At 45.5% G+C, this 22,184-nt stretch overlaps 1 protein-coding gene across 1 annotated transcript in view; it reads left to right on the forward strand.

Moving 5' to 3' along the window:
- Window positions 1-20,727, forward strand: part of mtx2 (metaxin 2) — a 183,957-nt gene extending 163,230 nt beyond the window's left edge. Inside the window, exons 9-10 of the mRNA XM_072477008.1 lie at window positions 19,492-19,568; window positions 20,237-20,727. Of these exons, the coding sequence (XP_072333109.1) occupies window positions 19,492-19,568; window positions 20,237-20,447 (288 nt within the window). The 3' untranslated portion in view covers window positions 20,448-20,727. The remainder of the gene's footprint in view (window positions 1-19,491; window positions 19,569-20,236) is intronic.
- Window positions 20,728-22,184: the final 1,457 nt, after the last annotated feature.

Raw genomic sequence — 22,184 nt, forward strand, 5'->3', positions numbered from 1 at the left:
GTGGGCGCCGGTGAGGGGGGAAAAGACGGGACATAGTTGGAGAATGGGGAAGGGGAGGGGGAGGGGAAAGGGAGCTGCGCCATAAGAGGCGGGTCAGGTAAAGGGATGTTCCCGCTCCAGAAATAATAAGGCGGGAAGACAGGCGCAAGGCGGATGGGAGTTCCCCACACGGGGGGGGGGGGGGGGTCGAGGAGTGAGCCGGAGTAGCCGGGGTCAGTTGATGTCAGCTGACTTACGGAAGTAATATGGGGGGAGCAATCACGCTAGAAAGAGATCTAGCGGGGGGGGGGGGGGCGGACAACTGGGTTGCTGCTGCGGAAATCCAAAAGGAAATGGCTAAAGAGTGGGTGGACGGGGATGGTGTGCGACGCTGGGGGAGCGAGCGGGAGCGCGGAGGCGGGATATGGGACTGGCCTAGAGAAGGTAATGGCTAGTCGACACGGGAGGGGGGCAGGCAGCCCCCTAGTGAGGCTGATCACGTGGAACGTGAGAGGCCTGAACGGACCGATAAAAAGAGCCCGAGTGCTCGCGCATCTGAAAGGACTAAGGGCAGACGTGGTTATGCTCCAAGAGACGCACCTAAAGGTAGCGGACCAAGTTAGGTTGAAGAAAGGATGGGTGGGACAGGTGTTCCACTCAGGACTAGACGCAAAGAATAGAGGGGTGGCCATTCTGGTGGGGAAACGGGTAGCATTTGAAGCAAAGAACCTCGTAGCAGATAGCGGAGGTAGATATGTAATGGTGAGTGGCAGGCTGGAGGGAATGGAGGTCGTGTTGGTTAATGTGTATGCCCCAAACTGGGACGATGCGGGATTTATGAGACGGATGCTGGGGCGTATACCGGACCTGGAGGTAGGAAACTTGATTTTAGGAGGGGACTTTAATACGGTGCTGGACCCGGGGCTAGATAGATCCAGCTCAAGGACCGGAAGAAGGCCGGCAGCGGCCATGATACTTAAGGGGTTTATGGACCAAATGGGGGGAGTGGATCCATGGCGATTTCTTAGACCTCGGGCTCGGGAGTTCTCCTTCTTCTCCCATGTCCATAAAGTGTACTCACGGATAGATTTTTTTGTTTTGGGAAGGTCGTTGATCTCTAGGGTGGAAGAAGCTGAGTACTCAGCCATAGCGGTTTCAGACCATGCCCCACATTGGGTGGACCTGGAATTAGGAGAGGAAAGGGAGCAGAGAACTCTCTGGCGATTAGAGGTGGGACTGATGGCGGATGAGGGAGTGTGTGCAAGAGTGTGGGGGTGTATTGAGAGATACCTGGGAGTCAATGACGACGGCGAGGTCCCTGTGGGAGTGGTATGGGAAGCACTAAAAGCGGTGGTCAGAGGAGAGCTGTTCTCCATTGGGGCCCACAAAAGGAAAACAGAGGCCAAGGAAAGGGAAAGATTACTGGGGGAGATTTTAAGGGTGGATAGGGAATTTGCAGAGACCCCGGAGGAGGAACTGTACAGGGAGAGGAGACGACTCCAGACCGAGTTTGACCTTCTGACCACCAGAAAGGCGGAGGTACTGTGGAGGAAGGCACAGGGGAGGAGGTATGAATATGGGGAAAAGGCTAGTCGCCTGTTGGCTCATCAATTGCGAAAGAGGGCAGCAGCGAGGGAGATAGGAGGAATTGGAGATGAAAGGGGAGACACTGTGCGAAGGGCAGGAAAGATAAATGAGGTGTTCAAGACCTTCTATGAGGAACTGTATAGGTCTCAACCCCCAGAGGGAGAGGAGGGGATGCGGCAGTTCCTGGACCAATTGAGGTTCCCGAAAGTGGAGGAGCAGGAGGTGGTAGGCCTGGGGGCACCGATTGGGGTGGACGAGGTTATTAAGGGACTGGGAAGCATGCAAGCAGGGAAGGCCCCGGGACCAGACGGGTTCCCGGTGGAATATTACAGAAAATATGTGGACTTGTTGGCCCCGTTGATGGTGAGGATGTTCAATGAGGCCAGGGAAGGGGGGACTCTACCCCCGTCGATGTCGGAGGTGACGATATCGCTAATTTTGAAGAGGGATAAAGATCCGTTGCAGTGCGGGTCCTATAGACCTATTTCATAATTGAACGTGGACGCCAAATTGTTGGCAAAGGTACTGGCATCGAGGATAGAGGACTGTGTCCCGGGGGTGGTGCACGAAGACCAGACAGGGTTCGTAAAAGGGAGACAACTGAATGTTAACGTGCGACGACTATTAGGGGTGATAATGATGCCCTCAGTGGAGGGGGAGGCAGAGATAGTGGAGGCAATGGATGCAGAGAAGGCATTTGATAGGGTGGAGTGGGAGTATTTATGGGAAGTGTTAAGGAGGTTTGGGTTCGGGAACGGGTTTATTAGCTGGGTTAGATTTCTTTATGGGGCTCCAACGGCAAGTGTAGTTACAGGTCGACAAAGATCGGACATTTCCGACTATATAGGGGAACAAGACAGGGATGCCCGCTGTCTCCATTGTTGTTCGCGTTGGCAATTGAACCTCTGGCCATGGCGTTGAGAGACTCCAGGAAATGGAGAGGGGTGATTAGAGGGGGAGAACACCGAGTCTCGTTATACGCAGATGACCTATTGTTATACGTGTCGAACCCAGCGGGGGGGATGATAGAGGTTATGCGAATTCTGAGGGGGTTCGGGGATTTCTCGGAGTATAGGCTAAACATGGGGAAGAGTGAATTATTTGTGATACATCCAGGGGACCAGAGTAGAGAGATAGAAGGCTTGCCTCTAAGGAAAGTGGAAAGAAACTTCCGATACCTGGGGATTCAGATCGCTAGGAGCTGGGGAACCTTGCACAGACTTAATCTGACACGGCTGGTAGAACAAATGGAGGAGGACTTCTAGAGGTTGGGACATGCAGCCTCTGTCGCTGGCGGGCAGGGTGCAAGCAATCAAGATGATGGTCCTCCCGAGGTTCTTATTTGTATTTCAATGTCTCCCTATACTAATCACGAAGACCTTTTTTAATAAAATAGACAGGAGCATAACGAGCTTCGTGTGGGCAGGGAAAGTTCCGAGAGTAAGGAGGGGGTTCCTTCAGCGTAGTAGGGACAGAGGAGGATTGGCACTACCGAACTTGGGCGATTACTATTGGGCCGCCAATGTGGCAATGATACGTAAATGGATGATGGAGGGTGAGGGAGCGGCGTGGAAAAGACTGGAGAGAAAGTCCTGTAAAGGGACGAGTTTAGAGGCGCTGGTGACGGCGCCGCTACCGTTCTCACCTAAAACGTTTACCACAAATCCGGTGGTGGCGGCAACATTGAATATCTGGGGACAGTGGAGGCGACAGAGAGGGGTGCGGGGAGCCCTGGTGGGGTCCCCAATCAGGAACAACCATAGGTTCGCCCCAGGAAGAATGGATGGAGGATTTCAGAGCTGGCACCAGTTGGGAATTAGGAGGGTGGGAGATTTGTTTATAGATGGGACTTTTGCGAGCCTGGGAGCATTGGAGGAAAAGTATGGGTTGCCCCGGGGAAATTTCTTGAGATATATGCAGGTGAGGGCGTTTACTAGACAACAGGTGAGGGAATTTCCGTTGCTCCCGACACAGGGGATTCAGGACAGAGTGCTTTCAGGGGTGTGGGTCGGAGAGGGCAAGGTGTCAGAGATATACCGAGAGATGAGGGAAGAGGGGGAGGAGTCGGTGGGCGAACTAAAAGGAAAGTGGGAAGAAGAACTAGGGGAGGAGATAGAGGAGGGTATGTGGGCTTATGCCCTAAGCAGGGTAAATTCCTCTTCCTCATGCGCCAGGCTTAGCCTGATTCAATTTAAGGTGCTACATAGAGCACACATAACGGGAGCAAGATTGAGCAGGTTCTTTGGAGTGGAGGACAGATGTGGGAGGTGTGGCGGGAGCCCGGCAAACCATGCACATATGTTTTGGGCATGCCCGGCACTGGAAGGGTATTGGAAGGGAGTGATGGGAGTGATTTCGAAGGTGGTGAAGGCCCGGGTCAAACCAGGCTGGGGGTTAGCTCTATTTGGAGTTGCGGATGAGCCGGGAGTGCAGGAGGCGAAAGAGGCCTTTGCGTCCCTAGTAGCCCGGCGCAGGATCCTACTCATGTGGAAGGAGGCGAAACCCCCCGGACTGGAGGCTTGGGTAAATGATATGGCGGGGTTCATTAAATTGGAGCAGATAAAGTTTGCCCTGAGAGGGTCGGCTCAAGGGTTCACCAGACGGTGGCAGCCATTTCTCGACTACCTAGGGGAACATTAGAGGGAAGACAGATGACCAGTAGCAGCAACCCAGCGGGGAGGTGGGGGGGGTTTAGTTTATGTCAAAAGATAATGGGGTTTTGTTATTTGTGTATTGTTAAAAATGTCTTTATTGTTACGTTTGCTTTGTAAGAGGGGAAAAATTGTTGTTTGGAAAAAAAATTCAAAAAAATATATATTTTTTTAAAAAGAAGCAGAAGAAACATCCTATCCTTGAACCTTGCTAAGAAATCGGAGGCATCTTGTTCAGGTCTGGCAGTAAATTAAATTGGAAACTTAAATCTAGAAAATCAAGGTAAACTGATTGAACAAGAGACCAAATTGATGACAGACATGCTTGTAACTTTTCTCATACCCTTTGCATCAGTCTTTGATCAGTGGTATCCCGGTCGCCTTTGAATGAGTAGGCCAGGAATTCAAATCCTGCTCCAAAGACTTGAGGTACGATAACACTTCAGTGCATACTGTGAGAAATGCTGTCTTTTAGTTGGGACGTTAAATTCAGTCCTTTTATCCCCTCTTGAGAGAAGGTAAAATATGCAACAGGACAATTTGTAAAAGAGGTGTTTTCCTTCTGTCCGGACCAATATTTGCCCTTTAATTAACATCACTGAAATTGATTCTTTGATCATTTTTCTTATTGCTATTGTGGGAACTTGCTTTGCACAAATTGCTTACTGTGTTTCCTCCTATTGCAACAATGACTACACTTCAAGAGTACATCATTATATAATGCACTTTGGGATGTCTGAGGTTCTAAATTGTGCTTGTATGAATGTAAGTTATTTAAAATAAATTATTTTGTGCAGAGTTCAACTTCTGAAATAGACCTCTAGGGGAAACCTAACCATCATTTATGATGAGGAGATTGTAATCTTTTCTAAATGAAAGAAGGAAGATACTTTCTCACCTACACTTAGCGTGTACCTTGTGACATTCAAAGGGATTTAGCATTTAGGATACTGTATTCTTAAAAGTGAGTGATTGGTTCCAGGCACAGTTTGTTTAAAGGATAGTCTCTAGTTCTTAATATGGCACAATATGCGCACACAAAGTTAAATTGAGGACCTGTAACATAAAGTAGGGTGGCATTTCTTTGAAATTAGAAAGCTGAAAAGTGACCTACTGGATGAGCCAGTTTCCTTGCTGTGGATCAAAGAGAACAAAGAACAATACAGCACAGGAACAGGCCCTTCGGCCCCCCAAACCTGTACCGGTCATTTGTTTTGCAAATTTAGAGTATCCAATTTATTTTTTCCAATTAAGGGGCAATTTAGCGTGGCCAATCCACCTAGCCTGCACATTTTTGGGTAGTGGGGGCGAAACCCACGCAAACACGGGGAGAATGCGCAAACTCCACACGGACAGTACCTGTACCGGTCATGATACCAAACTTTGCCAAAACCATCAGCACTTCCTTGTGCCAGACCCATCCTCTATACCCATCCTATCCATGTGTTTGTCAAGATGCCTTTTGAATGCCATTAATGTATCTGCTTTCACAACCTCCCCTGGCAACTTGTTCCAGGCACTCACCATTCTCTGCGATTTTAAAAACCTGCCTTGCCCATCTCCACTAAACCTTGCCCCACGGATCTTAAACCTATGCCCTCGGTGACTGACCTCTCCACCTTAGGGAAGAGTGCCCGCCCGCTCACCCACTCCATCCATGCCCCTCATAATCTTGTAGACCTCTGTCAGGTCACCCCTCAACCTCCGGATGTCTAATGAAAACAGTCCGAGTCTATTCAGCCTCTCCACCCTCCAGACCAGGCAACATCCTGGTAAACCTCCTCTGCACCCTCTCCAAAGCCTCACGTCCTTCTGGTAGTGTGGCGACCAGTCCGCAACATTCCAAGGTTCTTATACAACTGTAGCATGACTGGCCAGTTTTTATGCTCGATGTCCCATCCAATGAAGGTAAGCATTCCGTATGCTTTCTTGATTACCTTGTCCACAAGTTGCCACCTTCAAAGATCTGTGACATACACGCCCAGATCTCTCTGACTTTCTATATTCCGAAGAGTTTTGCCATTTACGGTATATTTTCCTTCTATGTTAGACGTACCAAAATGCATTACCTCACATTTGTCTGGATTAAACTCCATTTGCCATTTCTCTGCCCAAGTCTCCAACCTATCGGTGTCCTGCTGTATCTTCTGACAGTCCTCAACACTATCTGCCACTCCATCAACCTTGGTGTCATCCACAAACGTACTAATCAGACCGGCTACATTTCCCTCCAAATCATTTATGTACACTACAAACAACAGAGGCCCAAGCACATATCCCTGTGGAACACCACTAGTCATAACCTTCCATTCCGAAAAACACCCTTCTACTCCTACCCTTTGACTTCTGTGACCCAGCCAGTTCTGTATCCATCTTACCACCTCACCTCTGATCCCGTGTGACTTCACCTTTTGTACCAGTCTGCCATGAGGCACCTTGTCAAAGGCTTTGCTGAAGTCTCTGTAAAACAACATCCACCGCCCTCCCCATATCATTCATCTTTGTCACCTCCTCAAAAAACTCAATCAAGTTAGTGAGGCACAACCTCCCCTTCACAAAACCATGCTGTCTATCGCTAATAAGTCCATTTGTTTCCAAATGGGTATAAATCCTGTCCCTGAGAATTCTCTCCAATTTGGGCAGCACGGTGGCACAGTGGTTAGCATTGCTGCCTATGGCGCTCAGGACCCGGGTTCAAATCCCAACCCTGGGTCACGATCCGTGTGGAGTTTGCACTTTCTCCCTGTATCTGTGTGGGTTTCAGCCCCCACAACCCAAAGATGTGCAGGATAGGTGGATTAGACACACTAAATTGCCCCTTCATTGGAAAAAATAATTGAGTATTCTTTTAAAAAAAAAAAACCCCAGAGAATTCTCTCCAATAATTTACCTACTACCACGTGAGGCTCACCGGCCTATAGTTTCCAGGATTATCCTTGCTACCTTTCTTAAAACAGCGGTACCACATTAGATATTCTCCAGTCCTCTGGGATCTCACCTGTAGCCAATGAGGATACAAAGATGTCAGTCAAGGCCCCAGCAATTTCGTCCCTTTCTTTCCTCTGTATTCTGGAGTAAATCCCATCCGGCCCAGGAGACTAATCTGCCTTAATATCTTTTAAGAGACCCAGGCGGGATTCTCTCATACCGGGGGCCGGCTGGAGAATCACTGGGACCGGCGCGAAACTCGCCATGCCGGTCTGCCGTTTCTCCGCAGTGCGGAGAATTGCCGCTGGCGCGGCGCTAGTCGGGGGCCGCTCAACAGGGCGCCCCCGGTGATTCTCCGCCCGGGATGGGCCGAGCGGCCACGCTAAAAAAGCCGAGTCCCGCCGGCGCCGTCCACACCTCTTCCCCGGCGGGACCTGGGTGTGGATGCATCTGGGGGCGGCCTGGTTGGCGGGAGGGGGGTCCAACCCTGGGGGGGGCGGGGGGGGGGGCCTCCGCTGTGGCCTGGCCCGCGATCGGGACCCACCGATCGGCGGGCCGGCCTCTCGTGCTGGGGCTTCTTTTATTCCGCGCCGGCCCCTGTAGCCCTACGCCATGTTGCGTCCGGGCCGGCGCGGAGAAGAAAGCCACTGCGCGTGCGTGCATTGGCGCCGGTCCCACTGCGCATGCACAGACCCGCAATGCCCGTTTGACGCCGGGGATCGGTAGCTGGAGCGGTGTGGGTCGCTCCAGTGTCTTGCTGACCCCCTGTACGGGTCAGAATTGCTGCTCCTGAGGCCATGCCAACGGCGTCAACACTCCGCCTCAGGATCAGAGGATCCCGCCTCCAATGCCTCCTCCTTTTCGATGTTAACATGATACAGACTGTCCACACACGCTACACAAGGATCAAGTTGAGTTGGCATAATCTTAAAATTATGCTGCATTTTTATGTTGCATTGAGGAAGTAGAAACCTGGAACAGTCCTAACCAAAAGGTGATGGATGCTTGGTCAGTTGAAATTGATCAATTTTTATTAGGTATGGTATTATGCTCTTGATAGAGACCAATAACGTGTTTAATTCTTTTTAGACCTAGGTACTGCGAAAAGCATGAAGGTTCATGGTTTCAATCAAAATAATTTTACTACACCAGAATAAAAGAAAATTAATGCAGTTAATAACTAATTAATAATAAGTACACTACCTTAAATAATTTACGTTAAAGATGTTAAAAATATAAGAGAACAATTACTCTAAATCGAATGTCTTCACTCCACTGTCCCTTTGACCGCAATACATTTAAGTCATAGACACTTATAAATTACAAGAGTGACCACGAGGTCTGAGCACTGTTTCAACAGTTTAGAGTTCTTGGACCTTCTGCTTACTTTAGGGAAGAATTTCCCTTCAAATTTCCTCCAACTGTCCCACAGTTGAAACTCTCCGTTTAACATTGACAACTTCAGTGTGGCCACTTTGGGCCAGAATTCTCCTGTTTCTACAATTCTTCGCTCTGGAGTTTTGCATCTAAAGCTCTCGCACTCTCTCCTGCTCACTGTTGTATTCTGATCAGCTTGGCAACCGGCTGTTTATCTCCAAGGCAACTTAGTCACATGTTCATTTATTGGAAGCAAGTGCTTAACCAGAAATCCTATCCCAAAGAAACTTGGCTCTTAAATCACCCCGATAGAAAATATAGGCTGTGATTCAGCTACCCTGGTGTGCCTGATGTTGAGCTGGGCTCAATGAGTGAATCAGTCGCGTCAGGCTGATCACCAGCCACATGACTCGTTCTGCTGGCATGATCTTGATGGCTCATTTAATTGCCCCAGCCGCTCGATTCACCCAGCTCCTGGGACTTGACAGACATGCCTGTGAGACTTCGCCAGGACACTGTTTAGTACTGTCCACACAAACATGGGAAGGGTCTCCCATTGGAGACCCCCAGGTGGTCCGGGAACAGGACAGGGGAGCACCCTTGCACTCTCCAGGTGCCTTTGCAACCTACCAATGCCACGTGTGCACCCTAGTATGTTGCTTCACAGCGCCAGGGTCCCAGATCCGCTTCCCGGCTTGGGCCACTGGCTGTGCGGAGTCTGCACATTCTCCTTGTGTCTGTGTGGGAGATTTTAATCTGCATATCGATTGGTTTAACCAGGTTGGTAAAGGCAGCCTTGAGGAGGAGTTTATAGAATGTGCCCGGGATAATTTCCTGGAACAGTATGTAATGGAACCTACAAGGGAACAAGCGGTCCTAGATCTGGTCCTGTGTAATGAGGCAGGATTGAATAATGATCTCCTAGTTTGGGATCCTCTTGGAAGGAGCAACCACAATATGGTGGAATTTAAAATACAGTTGGAGGATGACAAGGTAAAATCAAACACTAGTGTTTTGTGCTTAAACAAAGGCGATTACAATGGGATGAGAGAAGAACTAGCTACGGTAGACTGGGAGCAAAGACTTCATTGTGAAGCAGTTGAGGAACAGTGGAGAACCTTCCGAGCGATCTTTCACAGTGTTCAGGAAAGGTTCATACCGACAAAAAAGAAAGACGGTAGAAGGGGGAAAAATCGACCGTGGATATCTAAGGAGGTGAGGGGGAGTATCAAATTGAAGGAAAAAACATACAAAGTGGCAAAAATTAGTGAGAGACTAGAGGACTGGGAAATCTTTAGGGGACAACAGAAAGCTACTAAAAAAGCCATAAAGAAGAGTAAGGTAGACTATGAAAGTAAACTGGCTCAGAACATAAAAGCAGATAGTAAAAGCTTCTACAAATATATAAGACAAAAAAGAGTGGCTAAGGTAAATATTGGTCCTTTGGAAGATGAGAAGGGAGATTTAATAATAGGAGACGGGGAAATGGCTGAGGAGCTGAACAGGTTTTTTTGGGTCAGTCTTCACAGTGGAGGACACAAATAACATGCCAGTGACTGATGGAAATAAAGATATGATAGGTGAGGACCTTGAGATGATTGTAATCACTAAGGAGGCAGTATTGGGCAAGCTAATGGGGCTAAAGGTAGTCAAGTCTCCTGGCCCTGAGTGCAGCCCAGAGTGTTAAAAGAGATGGCTAGGGAAATTGTAAACGCATTAGCGATAATTTATCAAAATTCACTAGACTCTGGGGAGATCCCAGAGGATTGGAAAGTAGCAAACGTGACACCACTGTTTAAAAAAGGAGTTCGACAGAAAGCGGGTAATTATAGGCCGGTAAGCTTAACTTTGGTTGTAGGAAAAATGCTGGAATCTATCATTAAGGAGGAAATAGCGGGGCACCTGGAGGGAAATTGTCCCATTGGGCAGACGCAGCACGGGTTCACAAAGGGTAGGTCGTGTCTGACTAATTTGGTAGAATTTTTTGAGGACGTTACCAGTGCAGTAGACAACGGGGAGCTAATGGATGTGGTATATCTGGATTTCCAGAAAGCTTTTGACAAGGTGCCACACAAAAGGCTGCTGCATAAACTAAAGATGCATGGCATTGAGGGTAAAGTGGTAGCATGGGTAGAGGATTGGTTAACTAACAGAAAGCAGAGAGTGGGGATAAATGGGTGTTTCTCTGGTTGGCCACCTGTAGGGCAGCACGGTAGCACAAGTGATTAGCACTGTGGCTTCACAGCGCCAGGGTCCCAGGTTCGATTCCCCGCTGGGTCACTGTCTGTGCGGAGTTTGCACGTTCTCCCCGTGTCCGCGTGGGTTTCCTCCGGGTGCTCCGGTTTCCTCCCACAGTCCAAAGACGTGCAGGTTAGGTGGATTGGCCATGCTAAATTACCCATAGTGTCCATAAGGGTTGGGAGGGGTTATTGGGTTGCGGGGATAAGGTGGAAGTGAGGGATTAATGTGGGTCGGTGCAGACTCGATGGGCCGAATGGCCTCCTTCTGCACTGTATGTTCTATGTAATCTATGTAACTAGTGGGGTCCCTCAAGGATCAGTGTTGGGCCCGCAGTTGTTCACAATTTACATAGACGATTTGGAGTTGGGGACCAAGTGCAATGTGTCAAAGTTTGCAGACGACACTAAGATGAGTGGTAAAGCAAAAAGTGTAGAGGATACCGGAAGTCTGCAGAAGGATTTGGATAGGTTAGGTGAATGGGCTAGGGTCTGGCAGATGGAATTCAATGTTGCCAAGTGTGAGGCTATCCATTTTGGGAGGAATAACAGCAGAATGGATTATTATTTAAACGGTAAGATGTTAAAACATGCTGCTGTGCCGAGGGACATGGGTGTGCTGGTGCACGAGTCGCAAAAAGTTGGTGTGCAGGTGCAACAGGTGATTAAGAAGGCTAATCGAGTTTTGTCTTTCATTGCTAGAGGGATGGAGTTCAAGACTAGTGAGGTTATGCTGCAATTGTATAGGGTGTTGGGGAGGCCGCATCTGGAGTATTGTGTTCAGTTTTGGTGTCCTTACCTGAGAAAGGACATATTGGCACTGGAGGGAGTGCAGAGGAGATTCACTAGGTTGATCCCAGAGTTGAGGGGATTAGATTATGACGAGAGGTTGAGTAGACTGGGACTGTACTCATTGGAGTTTAGAAGGATGCGGGGGGATCTTATTGAGACATATAAAATTATGAAGGGAATAGATAGGATAGATGCAGGCAGGTTGTTTCCACTGGTCGGGGAAAGCAGAACTAGGGGGCATAGCCTCAAAATACGGGGAGGTAGATTTAGGACGGAGTGTAGGAGGAACCTCTTCATCCAAAGGGTTGTGAATCTCTGGAATTCCTTGCCCAGTGAAGCAGTTGAGGCTCCTTCTTTAAACGTTTTTAAGAAAAAGGTAGATGCCTTTCTAAAGAATAAAGGGATTTGGGGATATGGTGTACGGGCCGGAGAGTTGAGCTGAGTCCACAAAGATCAGCCATGATCTCATTAAATGGCGGAGCAGTCTCGATGGGCCAGATGGCCTACTCCTGTTCCTAGTTCTTATGTTCTTATGCTCCGGTTTCTTCCTACAAGTCACGAAAGACATGTGATTTGGACATTCTGAATTCTCCCTCTGTGTACCCGAACAGGCGCCGGAATGTGGCGACTAGGGGCTTTTCACAATAACTTCATTGCAGTATTAATGTAAACCTCCTTGTGACAAGATTATTATTATTATCCCTAATTCTGAAGAATAGGTCTTCAGTACGACATCTGGGATATTGTTGGGACACATAACCTTTGTATTACTGGTGTGCTCATCCATTTCTGTACCACATGGAGTGAATTGAATTGGCTGAAAACTGGCAGCTATGATAGTAGGGACCACAGGAGGAGCCGAGATGGATCATCCACTTGGCAGTTGTGGCTGAAGGAGGTTGCAAATACTTCAGCCTTGTCTTGTAAACTGATGTGTTCTCTCATCGTGGAGGATGGGAATGTTCATGGAGCTTCTTTTCCCCATTATTTTGACTGTCTATCTCCATTCACAACTGGATATGGCAGAACTGCAGAATTTTTATCTGACCTATTCATTGTGAGATGGCTTAACTATGTCCCTGCTTCCCCGGTTTTAGCATGCATGTAGTCCTGTGTGTTGGCGCGAGTTCATTTTTATGTACGCCTGGTGCTGTTCTTGGTGTGAGGTCTCTTTGAGCCAGGTTTGGTCCCCAAACTTGGTGGTAGTTATTGAAGGATATACTAGGCTATGAAGCTTCAGATTGTGGTGAAATGCAATTCTGCTGTGGGTGATGATGCACAGTGCGTCATGGATGCAAAATTTTGAGATACTAGATCTCTTCAAAATCTATCCCATTTATGGTTAATGGTGGTGCTACACAGCGTGATGGAGGGAGTCCTCAGTATGAAGATAGGATCCCCACAAAGACTGTGTCGTGGTCATTTCTGCCTATACTGCCATGGACAGATGCACCTGCAACAAGTAGATTGGTGATGATAAGATCAAGTGGATTTTTCCCTTATTTTGATTCTATCATCACCTATTGCAGGTCCAGTTTGGCAGATATGTTCTTCAGGACTCGAGCAGCTCATTCAGTAGTGGTGTTACTTATGGACATTAAAGTCCCTCACCCAGAGTGCACTCTGTGTCCTTGTTACACTTGGTGGTGCTTCCAAATGGTGCTCAACATGGAAGAGTACTGATTTATCAGTTGAGGGAGAAGTAGGTGCTAATGAACAAGAGATTTTCTCGTCCATGTTTAACCTGGTGGAATGAAACTTCATGTAGTCCAGTATCAGTCTCCATGGCCACTCCCTCCTCGCTGTGTACCACTGTGCTGCCATGATGTATCTGTCCTGCCTGAAACCTCATGAGACTGCTTTTCCTACTGAATGCCTACTGCTGTTTTGATGGCAACATTAGGCACAATACAAAAGAAATACTGATTTTTGGAGACTTTGATGAGTCTATGGAACAGTAACCCACAAAAATGATCCAAGCAATTGTTATGGTGTCCGGACCAGACCTCAATTTATCTGAAGAAACCAGACGGAACCCCAACAATTTTTCAATTTGTAAACTGAGGAAAGGCTACTTCGCCCCAGAAGTTAATCCTATATGTCAACTCGGGATCTTTTATATTAAAACAAACTTCATTATTAACACAGGATTAATGCTATTAGCATCCAAGGGGAAAAAACAGCTTTTCAATTAACAGTTAATCTGTTCTTACAAAAAAAAGGTATTTGAGCTTACTTTCCCATCTACTTCTAAAGTTTCAATTGAGTAAAATCCACACACATGGGTCAAATGCCACTTATTAATACAGTTAACACTCAGTGGCTTACAGATTTATGCACAAAGTTCTTGGGAAAGAAGCTTTCAGAAGTCAGTCAGCCTCCGTCAACTCCAGCATGCTGCCACCACCAAGCACATCTTTCCTTCACTCCCTCTGTCAGCATTCCGCAGAGACCATTCCCTCCGAGATAATCTGGTCCACTCCACCACACCCAACACCTCTCCCATCACCCATGGCACCTTCTCATGCAATTGCAGAAGCTGTAACACCTGCCCCTTTACCTCTTCCATGCTTAACATCCCAGACCCAAAACACGCATTCCAGGTTAAGCAGCGTTTCACTTGCACCTCTTCCAATTTGGTCTATTGCATTCGCTGCTCCCAATGTGGTCTCCTCCGTATCGGAGAGACCAAACGCAGACTGGGTGATCGCTTTGCTGAGCACCTTCGGTCTGTGTGCATTCAGGACCCTGACCTTCCTGTTGCTTGCCATTTTAATACAAGACCCTGCTCCCTGCCCACATGTCTGTCCTTGGCCTGCTGCAATGTTCCAGTGAAGCTCAGCGCAAACTGGAGGAACAACATCTCATCTTCCAGTTAGGCACGCTATAGCCTTCCGGTCTCAACATCGAATTCAACAACTTCAGATGATTAGCTCTACCCCACCTTGACCCATTTGTTTTCATCCCATTTCATTTTAACTGTCTTTTACCATTTCTTTCTTTGTTTATATATATTTAACCCTCCCACCCCCTCCCATCATATCCACTTTTCCTTACCTTTTTTTTGCTTCCCCGTTCCCCTCCCCCACATCTACATTTGTCACAGTTTACCCTCTGATGTTAGTTTCACTGCAGTTTGGCCTTTCACATCTTTTGTTCTCTCTGAGGACTGCCATTAGCACTCTTTCTTCTTGGTTTCTGTGGCCATTAGCACCCAGTTTCCCTGGGTTTCTGTGGCTATGACTCATCTTTCATTCTCACTCCACAGTATAAATATTTCCCCCTTCCTCTGTCTTTAGCTTTGACAAAGGGTCATCTGGACTCAAAACATTAGCTCTTTTCTCTCCCTAAAGATGCTGCCAGACCTCAGATTTTCCAGCATTTTCTCTTTGGTGCGAACACACCTCCTTTCCTTAGAAACCAGAACAGAACTCTTTTTTTTTTTAAAAATGAAACTTAGAAACAACAGACTTGGGGCAGGAAAACAACACTAAAAACAGCCCCAGCCCCTTCCATGAGTGACATCACAGCCTGCCAAGCCGTTAACCCGTTAATCACAGCTTGAGCGGATATATAATCTGGATACCTTAACCTAAATTGTTTGAATAACATTATTGCAATAGACACATAATACAATGTAAATAAATTCCTACATTCGCACACTATTATTGCATCAGTATCCATGTGATGTTTTTGATAGTTGCTCAGTTGAAATGCACAACATTGTATTTTCAATCTGCTGTGATTTGTTTTCATTATTGAGGGCGGCACAGTGCTTAGCACTGTTGCTTCACAACACCAGGGACCCGGGTTCAATTCCTGGATTGGGTGTCTGCATGTTTTCCCCGTGTCTGTGTGGGTTTCCTTTGGGTGCTCTGATTTCCTTCCACATGTCCCGAAAGACGTGCTTGTTAGGTGAATTGGACATTCTAAATTCTCCCTCAGTGTACCTGAACAGGTACCAGAGTGTGGCGACTAGGGGATTTTCACAGTACCTTCATTGCAGTGTTAATGTATGCCTACTTGTGACAATAATAAGGATTATTATTATTAGATAGTTGCCCATCCCTAGTTGCCCTTTAGCAGGTGGGCTGAGTCTCCTTGAACTGATACAGTCCATGTGTTGTGGGTACATCAGTAACATAGCTCCGATTCAGGGTGTTGTGTGGCTTGGAAGTGAACTGGCAGGTGGTGGTGTTCCCATGCATCACTCTTATCTTTCTAGGTGGTAGAGGTCAGAGGTTTGGAAGGTGAGTTACTGCAGTGCATTTTGTAGATGATACTTGCATCTTGCAGTGCATCTTGTAGATGATACACAATAATAATCTTTATTAGTGTAGGCTTATATTAACACTGCAATAAAGCTTCTTTGAAGATCCCCTAGTCACTACTCTCTGGCGCCCATTCGGGTACACTGAGGAAGAATTCAGAATGTCCAATTCACCTAACAAGATTGTCTTTCAAGACGTGTGACAGGAAACCGGAGCACCCGGAAGAAACACGCGCAGACACAAGGAGAACGTGCAGACTCTGCACAGACCGTGACCCAAACCGGGTATTGAACTTGGGACCCTGGCGCTGTGAAGCAACAGTGCTAACCACTGTGCTACTGTGCTGTCCACAGAGTCCTTACAGTTAGACTCAACTACTTGCTGTACATGTGAAGTCACTTGTTGGCCTGACCCAACAAGGATGTGTTATATTCTTTGTTGTAGCCGCAAAGAGAGAGAATTAGAGGTGGTACACATCAAGTTCATATCAAGTAGTGCAAGGGGTTTATTTACAAGATGCTGCTCAAAGAGGTGAACTCCACAAAAGCCCGTGAAAGGCTCCAATTATGTCATTGCATGACCATAAGACATAGGAGCGGAAGTAAGGCCATTCGGCCCATCGAGTCCACTCCACCATTCAATCATGGCTGATTTCAACTCCATTTACCCGCTCTCTCTCCATAGCCCTTAATTCCTCGAGAAATCAAGAATTTATCAACTTCTGTCTTAAAGACACTCAACGTCCCGGCCTCCACCGCCCTCTGTGGCAATGAATTCCACAGACCCACCACTCTCTGGCTGAAGAAATTTCTCCTCATCTCTGTTCTAAAGTGACTCCCTTTTATTCTAAGGCTGTTCCCCCGGGTCCTAGTCTCCCCTGCTAATGGAAACAACTTCCCTACGTCCACCCTATCTAAGCCATTCATTCTCTTGTAAGTTTCTATTAGATCTCCCCTCAACCTCCTAAACTCCAATGAATATAATCCAAGGATCCTCAGACGTTCATCGTATGTTAGGCCTACCATTCCTGGGATCATCCGTGTGAATCTCTGCTGGACTAGCTCTAGTGCCAGTATGTCCTTCCTGAGGTGTGGGGCCCAAAACACGTGACACGTGACATTACATCAGCCAATGGTGTTACTCTGCATAAAAGATTGTCAAATTTCTTTCATCAAAGAGCAATGTGGGGGGGTTCACATTGGTGCCAGTAACTATGGTTACAAGAGCAGGTCCCAACAACAGTCTACTCATTCTCCGGGGCTTGTCGAATAATGTAGGCTGCTGCATAATGAAAGCATCATGCGTATACCCTGGATAATGGGCATTAACGTTCAAAATAAAGTTTATGTGGAGTGTGAAAGTGCCATTTATCTATCTGGAGCTTTTCTAGTTTGATCACTAATGAGTTTGAAGATGTGGAAGTTGCACAAAATATGACGAATATATAATATTCATACATGACCCGTATATATTTTTTAAAACAAACATAACAAATTATTGTAGTTTTAATGAAATTATAAGTCCAGAAGTAACCCTATTATATGGTAGAAAACAAAATATCTAGTAGTATCCAAAAATAAATTCACACCAGAATGCAAGATTACAGTAAAGAATGAAAATATCAAACAGGTAGACACCTTTTGTTACCAAGGAAGTATGTTAACTCCGGACAGAGAGTGCAATCAAGAAATTAGACAAAAGAATCATAATGGCCAAAGATGCATTTCAAAAAAGGAAAAAGATTTATGATCAACTCAAAATTAGTCATAAAAGAAACACAGCTTGGGAATCCTGGAATCACATCTATTTTGACACGGTAGTGAAAGTTGGACGATCAGTGAAATAATGTATGAGGTCCCGGGTTCAATCCCCGGCATCTCCACAGATTCTGCTTGGGGGCTGGTTTTGTACAGTGGGCTAAATAGCTGGCTTGCAATGCAGAACAATGCCAGTAGCGCGGATTCAATTCCCGTACCAGCCTCCCCGAACAGGCGCCAGAAAGTGGCGACTAGGGACTTTTCACAGTAACTTCATTGAAGCCTACTTGTGACAATAAGCGATTATTATTACAATGCAGAGAAGAATTGAGGCTGCAGGGTCGTGGTTTTTGAAGTGAATAATGAAGAAACATTGGACAAGTCATTGTTAATGAAGTGCTGGGAAAATCTGAGACCAAAAGAACTCTGCTGACCAAGATCAGGAAGAGGCAGTTGGAATTTCTTGGGCATATGACAAGGAATCATGATTTAGAAATTCTAATGCTGATGGGAAAATGGGTGGCAAAAGAGGTCAATGTAGACAATGGACAATATTTTTAAAGAGCCTCGTAAACTTGATGGATGTACCACTAAAAAAGATGATTCACACTTCATGAGCGAGACTTATCCTGGAGGTCCATAGTCACCATCGCTCTCTTAGGGCATGGAAGTGTGAAACTATCACCATATTGAAAAATCTACTATGCCTGATTTATGTTTATCCACTTTGCCAAAGAGCTCCTATCAAAATATGCTTTGTGAATGTGATTACAACACTCACTTCCCAACCTGTAAAATTGTCGCTTGTCACATTAATAATGGATCCTAAAACACTTCATAACAGCAAGCCTTAAGTACTGAACCATGACTGATTAATGGATATTTAGATTTCTTGATATAGTTGCAATATTAAACACACACATGTCTTATTTTTACTTTTATATTAAGATTTTTAAAATTGGAAATAATAAAGCAACAGGCTTATCCAGCGGTGTGGCCAAGAACATTTTTGGAAGTTCTATAACATTAAACACTTTCAGTTTAGATTTTGATGTGGCAGAAAGTCAGACTCAAAATTGGCAGTATTTGGAGCCCTGTGTTATCTTAAGTGAACATAGAAACATAGAAAATAGGAGCATTCAGGAAAATAGGAGTAGGCGATTCAACCCTTTGAGCTTGCTCTGCCATTCACAAGGTTCACTGCTGGCCCCCTATTTCAACATTATACTCCCGTGCTCTCCCCAATAACCCTTGACACCTTTTCGAGTCTAGAAACCTATCTATTTCCTTTTTAAAAATAAATTTAGAGTACCCAATTCTTTTCCAATTTAGCGTGGCCAATCCACCTACCCTGCACATCTTTTTGGGTTTTGGGGGTGAGATCCACGTAGACACGGGGAGAATGTGCAAACTCCACACGGACAGTGACCTGGGGCCTGGATCGAATCTTGGTCCTCGGCGCCGTGAGGCGGCAGTGCTAACCACTGCACCACTGCTGCCCCTTATCTATTTCCTTCTTAAATAGATTCAGTGACTTGGCCTCCACCACCTTCTGTGGTTTAGAATTCCACAGGTTCATCACCCTCTGAGTGAAGACATTTCTTCTCTTGTCAGTCCTAAATGGTCTACCCTGTATCCTGAGACTGACCCCTTGTTCTAGACTCCCCAGTCAGAGGAAATAACCCTTCATCCAGTCTGTCCAGCTCTTCCAGAATTGTATACTTTTTTTAAAAAATGCAATATATTTATTTCCAAATTCTGGATACATGGACAGTATTCAACTAAGCGGAGTGCTATTATTTTTGTTTATACAGTATTTGACCCAAAAGTGAGGAGATATTTTTATTCCATGCCAGACTTTAGTATATGACCCATGTAAACTTCTGTTTTTATCCTTCTGGGTGGCTTTTAGGTGCTCGAAGATGTGGATCGATGCTGCCAGGCTCTCTCTCAAAGACTGGGAACCCAACCCTATTTCTTCACTCGACAGTAAGTTACATTATTGTGATTACAGATATAATAGTAGAGAAAAGTGGTGGTGTTTTTACACCAGTGGTGTATTCATTCAATTTTTGTGTGTTCACTCTTTCCATTTGTTTAGCCACGAATACAAAGACATTTTACTACCATGTAATTTATTTTATCAACTGTGTTAGAATCGTTAGCAGTTTAAATGCCCAGAAGCAATGTATTTTGCTATTTGAAGTGCAACGTTCTATTTTAAGGATGGCTTTGTTATGCACAGTAGCTGCAGGGGAAGCAGACTCCTGTTCTTTTTCTTCACAGAGAGAGCTGAAGAGCAACTGTCAGTAGTCACAAGACATTATCCTACATACATTTTTACGTGTACTATTTTGGTATATTTAATTTATGCTCATTTGGGAAAAATGTAATTAATCTGTTAATGGCAGGTTTTTTCATAAGGCTGATGTACCTGTGTAATAAATTACTTAAGATGGTCTACGTCTGAGAAACCTATAGAGATCAGCTTAATTTAGTTAGGAAATGCCAACAGCTTATTGGGGAACAGAGTGGTATGTTAATATCCCTTGCAACGACCTTTCCATAACCTGTTCTTTGTGACAGAATGTTGCTACAGGCCTCAATGTTGCCTTTGATAATAATGATTTGCTAACCTTTTAATGTTTGTGCTGCAGGCCAACAGAACTGGATGCACTGGTGTTTGGTCATTTGTTCACAATCCTTACAACTCAGCTGACTGATGATGCACTTGGTGAAAAAGTGAAAAATTATGAAAACCTCATCAAGTTTTGTCGAAGAATAGAGCATCAGTACTTTGAAGAGCATGATCAAGAGAGTGCTTTGAATGCAGCATCCAGGTGTTCAAGAGGTTCTTCCACAAAGTAATTGATGAAGGACAAAATAAAAGGAGGACATTATTGTTAGAAATAAAATACAAGTTACAAAGAAAACTGACAAGTATTTAAACGAGTTGGTTGCCAAGTTTAGTGCAGTTAACACAATTACAGTTTGTCTCCTGTAACATTGTACAGATAATATTTTACAAAGATCTGCAGACCCTAATTGTTAGCACAATGAACCCAGTGCTTTGTTTTCTGTTTAATATAATTGTAATGAACAATTTGACGGAAATATGTCAATTAAAGAATAATCTGGAAACTCTAAATGTCCTCTTAGATCATAGTGTTTTTAAATATTAGCAACCACTGTGTTTATTCCCCACAAGCACAAAAGGACAATTTGCATTATCACAGAGGATTATCACGTTAGCTGTTGTAGCCTAAATTGGTAATCTGCTCTCTTTGGGTTTAACAAGTATGTATTGAAAGACGATCCTTGCATTTACAAGGTGATTAGTCCCTGTTTCATATTAACATTCATGGGATAGCTTCCTCCAGAAAGAGGGTCACTCAATTGTGAGTACCCTGCTTGTCCAAGTGTGGCCAACAGAATCCAGCCTATTAACTGTTTTTTGTTTTATATTAGGACAACATTTCTCTTAATTTATAACAGATTTGCTTGGCCTGGATAACCTCTGAGTAAGCATATTATATAATATTTAGAAAAATATTAGTTTTAGTGAACTGTTTAACATGTTTCCCTTATTATACAGTTTTCCTTCTTGCAGTTTGACTGGTTGCGGTATCAATTTTTAAAAAAAAAACATGCATTCATAATAAAGACCACCAGACAGCTCAATGCTTCACAGCCAATGTATTTTTGAAGTAAAGTCACTGCTGTAATGTTGTAACGTTCTCACCATGTCTGCGTGGGTTTCTCCGGATGCTCTGGTTTCCTCTCACAAGTCCCGAAAGACGTGCTGTTAGGTAATTTGGACATTCTGATTTCTCCCTCCATGTACCGGAACAGGTGCAGGAATGTGGCGACTAGGGGCTTTTCACAGTAACTTCATTGCAGTGTTAATGTAAGCCTACTTGTGACAATAAAGATGATTATTATTAATATAGGCAAATTGGCAGCCATTTTTTGAGCAGCAAGGTCCCACAACAGCAATGTGATAAGTAACAGATAATATGTTTTTGGTTGAGGGATTAATATTACGCAAGGCAACAGGAATAACCTCCTTGTTCCTCTTTGAAACAATGCTATGGGGTTTTTTTGTGTTCACCAAGAGAGTAGACAAGACCTCAGTTTAAAATCTAATCCTAAAGATGCCATTTCCGACAGAACTGCACTTCTGAGACTCGGTTTTCATGCTCGAGCCCTGGAGTGGGAATTGAACCGGTCTTATGACTTGGAGGTGAAAGCGCTAATAACTGAGCCGAGGCTGACACCTTAGGGTAGTTTAGACTACAGCGCTGCTGAAAGGCTGCTGACTTTCAGTGGAGGGGACTGCAGGTGGCTTTGGAGAAAACATCCTCAAGCAGTCCTGGGCTGAATTTTTGTCTGCAGACTGCACCATCTTAATGTGGCAGCAACAGGCAGGGCTGACTGGGGACAACAAAGGGCACTGATGGAATGCTAAGGGTGAGAGGATGGCAGGTTCATACCCATGCTGTATGAAGTCATTGCCACTGCCCACTGTCTCACCATGTGCAGATGTTGCCGTTATGCTATCCCGTACAATATATATGATGCTACTATCTGAGCTAGTGGATCAAA

Source organism: Scyliorhinus torazame, chromosome 2, assembly GCF_047496885.1.
Source record: "Scyliorhinus torazame isolate Kashiwa2021f chromosome 2, sScyTor2.1, whole genome shotgun sequence".
Taxonomy (NCBI): domain Eukaryota; kingdom Metazoa; phylum Chordata; class Chondrichthyes; order Carcharhiniformes; family Scyliorhinidae; genus Scyliorhinus; species Scyliorhinus torazame.